This window comes from Leucoraja erinacea, chromosome 20 (genome assembly GCF_028641065.1).
Source record: "Leucoraja erinacea ecotype New England chromosome 20, Leri_hhj_1, whole genome shotgun sequence".
Classification (NCBI taxonomy): Eukaryota; Metazoa; Chordata; class Chondrichthyes; order Rajiformes; family Rajidae; genus Leucoraja; species Leucoraja erinaceus.
The window spans coordinates 29727255-29739431 of record NC_073396.1 but is presented as its reverse complement, the minus strand read 5'-3'; the positions used below and the strand labels follow the sequence as shown (position 1 = coordinate 29739431).

The 12177-nt window shown below is 49.0% G+C and overlaps 1 protein-coding gene across 1 annotated transcript in view; it reads right to left on the bottom strand.

Annotated features, from left to right (window-relative positions):
• Positions 1-5114, bottom strand: part of nubp1 (nucleotide binding protein 1 (MinD homolog, E. coli)) — a 60094-nt gene extending 54980 nt beyond the window's left edge. Inside the window, exons 1-3 of the mRNA XM_055651754.1 lie at positions 4972-5114; positions 2117-2221; positions 1894-2027 (exon numbers count right to left, since the gene is read on the bottom strand). Of these exons, the coding sequence (XP_055507729.1) occupies positions 1894-2027; positions 2117-2221; positions 4972-5002 (270 nt within the window). The 5' untranslated portion in view covers positions 5003-5114. The remainder of the gene's footprint in view (positions 1-1893; positions 2028-2116; positions 2222-4971) is intronic.
• Positions 5115-12177: the final 7063 nt, after the last annotated feature.

Here is a 12177-nt window from a genome sequence, read left to right as displayed (position 1 = left end):
ACATAAGGAAGTAGGGTTGGAAGCAGAAAGGATATAAGAGTACAAGAAAATTATGGAAGAATGGCTTATCTGTAATTAACATAAGGGAAATGGTGGAATTACTTGAGATAGAGAAGATGAAAGTGTGGCCATGTGCAGGGGTTGGGAGTTTATGTGGACAAAGGGATGAATGGAGTTTAGGTGAGCAGCATATCCCAGAAAAAAGGATAAGGAGCTGAAGGTGATAAACTGTTGATTGCAGAGCAGAAAGCAGCAAAGCTGTCATGGTGCCTCAGTGTGATGGACATTAACTATCCAGACATTAACTATCCATCCTATTAACTATCGGAATGGGAAGGGGAGTTGAAGTGCTGAGCCCGTCGCTTTACCTCCCCCTTGACTCCATTCAAGGACCCAAGCAATCTTTCCAGGTGCGACAGTGGTTCACCTGCACCTCCTCCAACTTCATCTATTGCATCCGCTGCTATAGGTGTCAGCTGCTCTACATCGGTGATACCAAGCGTAGGTCTGCCGATCACTTCGCCCAACACCTCCGCTCGGTTCGCAATAGCCAACCTGATCTCCCGGTGGCTCAGCGCTTCAACTCCCCCTCCCATTTCAAATCTGACCTTTCTGTCCTGGGCCTCCTCCCTGGCCAGAGTGAGACCCATTTGTAAATTGGAGGAACAGCATCTCATATTTCGCTTGGGCAGTTTACACCCCAGCGGTATGAACCAAAGATCCTATAGCAGAGGATATAGGCTCCGCTATAGGATCTTTGGTATGAACATTGACTTCTCCAATTTCAGGTAGCCCCGGCTTTCTCCTCCCCTTCCCAGCTCTCTTTAAGCCCACTGTCACTGCCTCTTCCTTTCTTCTTCCCGCCCCCCACCCTCAAATCAGCTTGAAGAAGGGTCTCGACCCGAAACGTTGCCTATTTCCTTCGCCCCATTGATGCTGCCTCACCCGCTGAGTTTCTCCAGCATTTTTGTCTACCTTCAATTTTCCAGCATCTACAGTTCCTTCTTACACATTTTGAACCTTTTAAGTACTTGTGTTTTGGAAATCCTTTATAACCTCTGTAGAAATTACTCCCCAAAATTAAACACGCTCCATTTAAAAAATATAGCCATGTCTAAACTGCTTTGTTTGCTGGAAGTATCCCATCCTTGTCGGGAAGGAGTCCCGCTGTTTGAGATAGTGATTATTGACAGCTAAACCAATTCAACAAAAGAGCCTAAGGTGGTAGAGTAAATTAGTTTTTTTTTAAATATAGGTCGATACAGCATAATCTCTCTAAGTGAGGGTATTAGCAGATACTTATAACTGATAGGGTTTAACGTCTTACGTTTAGGGCTCCAGAAGGGATATGCTCAATATCATCACACTAAGTAGACAACACAGAACAAATATTTGAATGAGGCAAGATAATAAACAAGGTGATTTGCTCCAAGTAGGAAGGAGTCAGTATATGTTTAGTGCACATTGCTCTGTGGCCTTTTATGTCAGGATACAGCGAGAGCCAAGAAAGGAGGCAATACTCAGGGGGAATCCAGCCAACAAGGGTAACAATATTATCATCAACAGTAAACTTTTGAATGGCAGTAACGTTGGTCACAGCTGAACCACTATTATACAGCAGGACGAATGGGTAATGATAACCAGATGACTGTCTATCATTGACGTCTATTGCTATTATCTTGAAGAAATAACATTCCATTTTAAATATTATTTCAATTCAAAGAAATATTTTTACACATGACAAAACTGTATCATGTGATAGTGGCCATATAATTACATTACTAAAGAATGCAAGTCCATTCAAAATTAGTTCCTTCATTCTTTAATTCTGCACTAATGTAAAATGTAACAGAAAACAACCAAAAGTCCAAGTGCAAAACTGTAATTCCTTACCTGCTTGGTGTCATCACTTGCTATCCCATGAGCAAGGTGTGCACTGACGGTGCTCTTTCCAACCCCTCCTTTTCCAGATAATATCAGGATTTTATGTTTAACAGACATCATTTTCTCCTTAATTTCCTGAATGGCTGGTATTGAAACAAAGTTGGAGCTTTTCACATTGAGCGTCGAACCACATGAATTACTTTGATAGCTAAAAATATGCCAGATCATTTACCTGGATCTGGAGCTTTTGAGGCACCGGATGCACATAACGCTTGATTGGGACAGCCCTGGCAGGCAGACACTTTACCAGCATCTTCACTGGCTGTCCCAGGACAATCTAAAAATCAACAGATATTACCGTGTATTAGTCTTTGTGTGGAATTTGCACATTCTCCCCTACGATATGCCAAAGATGTGTTGATAGATTATTTAGCCGCTGTAAAATGTAGAATAGGTGTTGGAAGGGATGTGAGAGAATATGGTGCATAGCGATATGGGAATAAGACAAGGGAAACTAGATTAATAGGATTGCTCTACAAAGACCCGGCATGAATTCATTAGGCTGAATGAGTTTCTGCTGTGTCATTGTGTATAAATATATCATTATAATATAGCATTGATAACATTCTATAAAACACTGCTAGAATCAGAAATAATGAACAGGTTAAAATATGGTTGGAAGAAATTTGATACGCTTTGTTCAAATTTACCCATTGCCTATTTAAAACCAATTCAATATAAGCGACATTTCAGGTCGAGACCTTGCTTCAGACTGATGTGGTGGTGGGGGTGGTGGGGGGGAGAAGGGGAGAGGGGAGATAAAGGAAGAGGCGAAGACAGTGGCTGTGGGAGAGCTGGGGAGGGGACGGGACGGGACGGGACTGGACTACCTGAAATTGGAGAAGTCAATGTTCATACCGCTGGGGTGTAAACTACCCAAGCAAAATATGAGGTGCTGCTCCTCCAATTTACAGTGGGCCTCGCTCTGGCCATGGAGCAGGCCCAAGACAGAAAGGTTGGATTCGGAATGGGAGGAGGAGTTGAAGTGCTGAGCCACTGGGAGATCAGGTTGGTTAATGCGAATTGTGCAGAGGTGTTGGGCGAAGTGATCGCCAAGCCTGCGCTTGGTCTCACCGATGTAGAGCAGGTGTACTGCCCGCCCCCCCACATAAGTCTGAAGAAGGGTCTCGACCCAAAACGTCGTCTATTCCTTCGCTCCATAGATGCTGCCTCACCCGCCCTGAGTTTCTCCAGCATTTTTGTCTACCTTCGATTTTTCCAGCATCTGCCGTTTTCCATGAATTGATTTGTCCTTATTTATGATAAATCATGTTGGTACACTTGTCATGTTATAAGTGCAGGTTTCTTCAGTAGTGGCAATGGAATACCTTTCTTGGGAGAATGGGAGTGCATATAATTATAGCACATTACTTATAATATTCACCAATCTCTCCCTACTTTTTCATGCCACCACTACCATTTGTCTTTCATCAAAAAAAAATTGTAATGAAGAACAGTTGTACAAAACATTGGTGAGCCCACGTTTGGAGTACTGTGTTCAGTTTTGTTCAGCCTGCTATAGAATGTCATTAAGCTAGAAAGAGTGAGGAGAAGATTTCCAAGGATGGTGGCTGGATTAGAAGGGCTGAGCTATAGGGAGAGGTTGTGCAGGCTAGAACTTTATTCCTTGGAGTGCAGGAGGCTGAGGGGTGATCTTATGGAGGAATATAAAATTATGAAGGGAATAGATGCACAGAGTTTTACCCAGGGTAGGGGAATCATGAACCAGTGGCCAGAGAATTAAGGTGAAAGGGGCAAGATTTAATCGGAACCCGAGGAGCAACGTTTTTACTCAGAAAATGTTAGGTATATGGCACAAGGTGCCATAGGAGGCTGTTGAGGCAGGTACTATAGCAACATTTAGTGACAGAGTGATCAGTCACTGGTCCCTCCCTCCCCACCCCCAGGCCCGTTACTGGTCACTCATCACTCCTCTTGGGCACTGGTCACTCTGGAATCTCCCCCCAGGTTGGTCAATGGTCACTCTGGGAGCTCCCATGGATCAGTCATTGATCCCCCCCAGGCAGGTTACTGGCCATTCCTTTGGGGCCAGACCACTCTGAGATCTCAGGGACAGTCACTGGTCACTGCTGAACATGGACAGTCACTGTCGGAGAGGTCCCCAGACTAGCCGTTTAAGAAGGAACTGCAGATGCTGGAAAATCGAAGGTAGACAAAAATGCTGGAGAAACTCAGCGGGTGCAGCAGCATCTATGGAGCGAAGGAAATAGGCAACGTTTCGGGCTTCGGCCCGAAACGTTGCCTATTTCCTTCGCTCCATAGATGCTGCTGCACCCGCTGAGTTTCTCCAGCACTTTTGTCTCCCCAGACTAGTCTCCTGTCACTCCTCAGTCCAGTCACTGGTCACTCTGAGATCTCTCTTTGGACCCATCACTGGTCACTCTGGGACCTCTCCTAGGGCTGGTCACTGTGGGACCCCCTGGACTGGTCACTGGTCATTCTGGGACCTCTCTTGGACCAGTCGCTGGGACATCTCCTTGGGCCAGTGACTCTGTGACCTCTCCTTGGGCAGGTCACTGGTCACTCTGGGACCTCTCCTTGGGCAGGTCACTGGTCACTCTGGGACCTCTCCTTGGGCAGGTCACTGGTCACTCTGGGACCTCTCCTTGGGCCAGTCACTGGGACTCTCCTTGGGCAGGTCACTGGTCACTCTGGGACCTCTCCTTGGGCCAGTCACTGGTCACTCTGGGACCTCCCTGGACTGGTCATTCTGGGACCTCTCTTGGACCAGTCGCTGGGACATCTCCTTGGGCCAGGTCACTGGTCACTCTGGGACCTCTCCTTGGTCACTGGTCACTCTGGGACCTCCCTGGACTGGTCACTCTGGGATCTCTCTTGGGCCAGTCACTGGTCACTCTGGGCCAGGTCACTGGTCACTCTGGGTGCTGCCCCCTCTGGGCGGATGTCAGTGCCGGCTGCAGCCCACAGTTGCCGGGCCACACACACATCGCCGCCTCCCCGTCGTGTTTCGCTGCCGCTGACGACGCCGGCCGGTCCCACACTCACGTGCTGGTGCGTTGCTCGGGACGTCCGCCATCCTGCCGGCCCTTCCCGCAGCGCGCTTCCGGCTTCCCGGTGTAACCCGCTCCTCGCCCCGCCGGCCGTCCGTCCGCCAGCGCTGCCGACAAACGTTCCCGGCGCGGGGCAGCGTCGCAGACGGCGAAGACAGACACAAAATGCTGGAGTAACTCAGCGGGACAGGCAGCATCTCTGGAGAGAAGGAATGGGTGACGTTTCAGGCTGAGAGTCAGGCAAGAGAGGGAGACATAGTGGAAGGGTAAGGTGTGAAAGCGACAGATCAAAGGAGATGCGGGTCTAGCAAAATGTAGAATAGATCATTGTTTGTTTGGAGAAGTTGACAACCAAGCCTACATACAGAGGTAACATTTAATCAGGGGGGGCAGTCAGACTGGTCAGATGACTAAGATGGGGAGGGATGGGGAGAGAGGGAAAGCAAGGGTTACTTAAAGTTAGAAAAGTCAATATTCATACCGTTGGGGTGTAAGCTGCCCAAGCGGAATGTGAGATGCTGTCAGGTTGGAGCTCAGTGTGGCTGTAGAGGTCCAACACAGCATAACTTCCAACTCGACTTTGCAACTCTCATTTCTGTTATTTCAAGGCAGAACATTGTGATCGTTTAATTAAATAAAGGCCAATAACATTGCTGAGCTTTGATAGTGAAAGAGATATCGGTTTCTAACCTTTAACTGCCGATGTGCGAATTAAGTTGACTGTGGACAAGTTTATTGCCAATTAAGACTCTGCCGTGTGCCGAGTCTTGTGAAAACAAATTGCTTACACTCCTACAAACCGTTGGCCCTTATGGGCCCGTCCCACTTAGGATTTTTTTTTTCGGTGACTGCTGCCGACTGTCATAGTCGCAGCAGGTCGCCGAAAAAATGGCGGCTGGACTCCCTACGCCAATGTCTACAACAACCTACCACCTAGTCGATGTCCAGCTACGACAAGCTACCAACAACAGGCGACCCATGAGGACGTCCACCTATGACCACACCTACAACAACCTAAGACCACACAGGGGACAACCGAAGTCAACCTACGTCCACCCACGATAAGCTATGGCAAGCTACGACCCTGTCGGCGACAACTGAAGTCAATTCAGTCGCCGGTACCTGGCGCCGGTTGACATAGGTAGTCACCAATGGAATTCACTAAAGTCAGCACCGTCGACAATCTACGTCATCCTGGTGACAACCTACGACAACCCAACTGTCGCCGCAAAGTTTTGAACATTTCAAAATCCAGCGGCGACCAGAAAAAATGATTTTTTGGGTGACTGAGGAGACTACTCACGACCATACAGGCGACACCCAGCAACCATGTGGCGACAGCCTAGTCGCCTGTAGTTGCCTAAAAAATCACCTAAGTAGGGCAGGGGCATTAGCTTCCTTATAATCCTTTAATTGATACCTTGCAAACTACATCTCATTCTTATTTCATACCATCTTTTAAAATGATCTTCACATACAAGCATCTTATGAAGAAGGGTCTCGACCGGAAACGTTGCCTATTTCCTTTGCTCCATCGATGCTGCCTTACCCGCTGAGTTTCTCCAGCATTTTTGTCTACCTTATGAATGTAGCTTATTAGTTTACCATTTGGTAGAATTGCACCATTTAATTTAATGCACACACACACACACACACACATATATATATATATACTAGACTAAGTGGGACCCGACTAAGTGGGACCCGTTGGGTCCCAGCTTCACACGGGAGGGCTGGCCCCCCCAATGCACTATTCCACCTCCCCACCAATTCCAATATTGCTGGCCAGTGGGGGTGGGGGCGTGGGGGGGGGCTTTCTGGAGCACTAGTATGGGTGTTGTGACCGTAAGGTCTGAATGACAATAAAGGTAATTTTAATTCTAATTGTGGGCTGAAGGGACTGATTTCCAGTCCACATAAAGGGCACACAGTTCAGTAGACACTCAGGGTTGTGTAGATTCCCAGCTCAGACTGAGAGTCGTGGTCTCTCCCATCGCCATCTTGCAGCAACTGAGCCAGGTCCAGACTTCCGGATTATATAATACATACTTTACACAAACATCCATCACAGTGAATCTCCAACACCTCCTCACTGTGAAGGAAGGCAAAAGTCTTATCTCTTCCCTTTGTTCTCCCGTGGTCCAGCAGTCCAACTGTAGCGTCGAGGCGACTGGGGCTCACAATGTTAAAACCCTCGGCGGGCGATGGTGAGTCCCGCAGCCGTTTAAGCCGCGCGGGGCGATGTTAGGCCCCGCTCCGAGTCATTTAAACCCCGCGATTCCAGCGGGAGGAGTTGCCATTGCGGGAGCTCCTGAAAGCAGTCTCCCACCAGGGACCTGCGAGCTCCCGATGTTCCTGTCCACCGGTCTTTTGGCCAGAGCCTCCAAAGCTCCGAAGTCGGGTTGCAGCCGCGCGCCACCACAGCTCTCCCCGTTCCGAAGTCGGCCAGCTCCGCAATGGCGAGTCCGCAGGCTCCGCGACTAGAGCCCTCAGGTTGGTTCCGGTTGGAGGCTGCTGCCGGCTCCACGATGTTAGGCCCAACGACACCGGAGACCCGACAGGGAAAAAGTCGGGTCCCCATACAGGGAAGAGATTAAACGGTTGCCCCCCACCCCACATATACACAGCTAAATAAATATAAAAATCAGAACCAAAAACATACATCTAACGGGACAAAAATAAAATAATAAAAAGACAGACGGACTGCAGTCGTGCCGCTGCCGTTTGGCACCGCCACACACCACAATATATAATATACACACACGTGTGAGTTATATATATATATAAACAAATTAAGAATAACAAGCCATCCTTATTCCATTTCTCTTTACCCTACAAGTGTCGGGACTTGCTTCAATTTTCATTAATACAATTTCAGTGTGCCCTACAAAGTAAGTTTAAATCATTAAAAATCATTAAATATCATTAAATATCATCACTACTGTCCTCAATTTTCCCAAAGAACATATTGGGTAGATGTCACTCAAAATAATTATCTACAATTTATCCACTACTGATGTAGGATGGACTTGATGGGCTGAATGGCCTAATTCTGCCCCTATCATTTATGATCTTAGGACAGTTACAAACATCATACTGCTCGTGAGAATGAAAATGTTATTGGATGTCATAAAGATTTGGAGACTCGAAAAAGACTTGAATCCATCTATACTATTATGGATCCGGTGGGCAGCGCGACTCTGGTTAGCAGCGGCCTCTGCAGTCTGTCCGCGTTTTATTATTTTCTGTCTATGTTTTTATGTAGTTTTTGTTATTTTTGGTGGGGTGTGTGTGGGGGGGTGGGGGGGGGGGGGGGGGGGGGGGGGAAACTTTTTAAATCTCTCCCTGCACGGGAGACCCGACCTTTTCTCGTCGGGTTTCCGTTATCGTTGGGGCTGCAACGAGGAGCGGCCTCCAACAGGAAGAGACCGGGGACTCTGGTGCCGACGACTCACCGTCGCCGTCGCGGGGCTGGCCGAGTCCAGAGCGGGTGGAGCGGTGGAGGAGCGCTGCTGCTGCTGCTGCTGCTGCTGCGGCCCGACCGGAGAGTCGGAGGCTTCAACGGCAGGTCTGTGGACGGCGGCATCGGGAGCCCACGGGTCCCTGGAGGGAGACCGCTTTTCAGGGCTCTCGCAACGGCGACTTCCCCCGCCCGAGTTGCGGGGTTGAAGAGCTCCTGGAGCGGGGCCTACATCACCGCCCCGCGCGGCTTGGAATGGCTGCGGGACTCTGCGAGCGCATGCCGGGGGCTCTAACATCAAGTACCCGGTGTGCGACTTCGCACCACCCGGCGTGGCTTTAATGGCCGCGGGACAATCGCCATCGCCAGCCGGGGGCTTTGACTTTGACTCTGACATCGGGGGGGGGGGGAGAGTGCAGTGGAGAGATAAGTTTATTTGGCCTTCCATCACAGCAATGTGATGGATGTTTATGTAAATTATGTTGTGTCTTGGGTCTATGTGTCTGTAATGTATGGCTGCAGAAACGGCATTTCGTTTGGACCTCAAGGGGTCCAAATGACAATTAAATGTATCTTGTATCTTATATCTTGTATTACTAAAACTCTCATCTTGTCCTCTTCCGGTTTGCATTGTTTTAAAATTTGCGTAAAAATGCTACCCTATATCGCTAGAATTACTCGGCACCTTACTCACCGTTCTCCTCTGCTCCAAGCGCACCAAGTTTTGTTCCGATCGGAGGAAGATTACAAAAGTTATGAAGGTTTAAAAAATTGTGAGATCAGCAGATTGGTCTTCTCGCCTGTCAGTCATCATGAAGGTTATGCCCCTTCCGGCACCGTCTGTTAATCTTTACTGTTAATCACCGGGCGGGCGAGGAGAATAAAGACCCGGAGGCGGGGCTGAGTCCACAAGCCGTGCTGAATGAGTCCATGAGCCGTGTGGAGGAGAATGACCAGCGAAGCAACTAGCGAAGCAACAAGCGAAGCGACCAGCGCACCCCCAACCCCTTCCTCTCTGGTCCCCCTCGCTGGCTCCTGCCCCCCTCCCCCGTAATACAGCACACTCCCCCATGGCTCTTCCCCCGTCTTTTCTCTCCGAGCTCTCTCCCCCCTGCCCACACACACCCCCCCCGCCACACCCCAACCCCCACGCACACCCCCTCCCTCCCACACACCCCTCCCTTCCGGACACCCCTCACAACCCTCCCCCTGCCCCACACACACCCCGAGCTCTCTCCCCCCCCGCGTCTTTTTGCAGCTGCGGGAGGCTCACCCAGCCCAACCAGCGTGGAGTCGGAGATGCCGCTGCAAACGGAAACCGGAGATTCCGGGCAGAGGAGAACGACCAACGAAGCGACCAGTGACCAGCGCCCGCTGTGAGTCCCCACACCCCTTCCCCTCCCACCGGCTCCCACATCCCTCCCCTCCCACACCCCAACCCCCCTCCCACACCCCAAACAACCCCCCCACACACACATCCCTCCCTCCCACACAACCCTCACACCGTCACACTGCCCACACACCCCTCTCCCCCAAACCCCCCCTGCCCACACATACCCCGACACAACACCTCTGCCCACACATACCCCCCTCCCACACACGTCTCCCCACACCCCCCTACCCACACCCCCACACACCCACCTCCCCCCCCACCCCACCCCCCCACCCCCATAGTGCCCCCCCCCCCCCCCCCACAATGCCACACACCCCGCCCACACACCCCTCCCCCCCCCCACACACCCCCCTTGCCCACACACATGCTTGAAGAATTGAAATTCACAAGCTATGGATCAAGCATAGGCTTGGTTGGCTAGATGTTTTTCAAATAGCCAAGACATGATGGGCTGGGTAGGTGTCATTTGTCGGAGATAGACACAAAAAGCTGGAGTAACTCAGTGGGTCAGACAACATCTCTGGAGAAAAGGAATAGGTGATGTTTCAGGTCGAGACCCTTCCTCAGAGTGTCCCAAAATGTCACATATTCCTTTTCTCCAAAGATACTGTCTGACCCGCTGAGTTACTCCAGGTTTTTGTGTCTATCTTCAGTTTAAACCAGCATCTGCAGTTCCTTCCTATACATCCCATTATTTGTCAATAATGTTCTATGATTCTATGTACCTACTGATAGAGAATAGTTAACATAACCTTGTAAATCAAATCAATCACTGTTTAGAGTAGTGTGCTGACATATAGTCCACCCACATGCTGTAGAACAGCACCAAAATACCTTAACATTTTCAACATCTTCATTTTCAATGCTGTAACCCGCCCACTAATGCCTTTTTCAAATGGTTACATCAAAATTCTCAATTCTGCAAGATTATTTTCCATCTCCCTCGGCAATTACTAAAGCATTACAGGATGGTGAGGGGTTCAGTTTAGGAAGGTGAGTTAAAGCATTTTAAATTTGTAGTATTTGTGGATCTTGAGCTAATGTGCAGGATGGAAGGGTTTTGCTAATTTAGGGTGTAAGCTGCACAGTTATAAATAGTGCAGCAGAGGCAGGCTGGAAAGAGATCCGTCGAATAGTTGATTTTTATTTAGAGATGCACCACGGAAACCGGCCCTTCAGCCCACTGAGTCCAGAATGACCAGAGATCCCCGCACATTAACACAATAGGGACAATTTACACTTATACTAAGCCAATTAATTTACAAACCTGTACGTCTTTGAAATGTGGGAGGAACGATCTCGAAGAAAGCCCACGCGGTCACGGGTAGAACGTACAAACTTGTACAGACAGCACCAGTGGTCAGGATTAGACCAGGCGCTGCAAGCGCTGTAAGGCAGCAAGTCTACCTCTGCACCACCGTGCCGCGCATAAATGAAAGAAAAACATGGAGGAAAGGTTCAACAGCAAGGACCATGTCGGGAAAACATTGGGAAGAGATATAACGGGAATGGAAGTATATGGACTGTGGGAATGAGGTTGAAAATTTAGTTCAGGGTCTAACAGGATGCTGGGGCTGAGAACAGCCTTGTTCAGCCAACAGAGTGGAAAAGGGGCTGGAAGTATAATGGGTTTGTGGCAGGGCCTGAAATTTATGGGGGTGATCACTTCAATTTTGGTGGAAATTATGACTCAAACAGAGCCAATTGTCAAACAAGCAGACTAGCCACACAGAGGCCATGGAGAAGTGGGCAAAGTTGGTGTTCGGGTACAACTAGATGTCTGGCAATTGGAACCTGGTGACATGTCTGTGGATGATGTCAGCAAGAAGCAGTGGACAACTAGAAAATGGAGGGACCAGGATTTGATCTTTGGACATTTCCAGAACTATTGATCTGTGGGATAAAATAGAAACCATTGTCTGACTTTAATTGGATAGCTGAGTGGAACAAAGAAATGGCACCCTACTTCATCTCTCTGTGGAGGAGAAGCTTCGTAAGAGGATGGGGTGGTTTGGTAGAGGGTTTGAAGGAGGATGCTGTGGTACAACCATCTCCAAGGCTGTCAGGAGAACAAGAAAGGACAACAATCACAGTGCACCACCGACAGCTGGGGAAAAAGTTGGTTAAAGATGATATAAAAATAGGGAACAATACTTGAGGATGAGGATCCATTTACCTCATCAGCTAACACTGAGGCCAGCAAGTCTAGAGAATAAGTGGTCAGATAAGATGAACTTCGAAATGACATGAAGAGAGATGGGAAAGAAAGCATAGAAAGGTTTGGGTTTAGGGCCACGAAGAGAAGGCACAGGAAAAGGCTTGGCTTGTTTTAACAGGGGAGGTGGCAG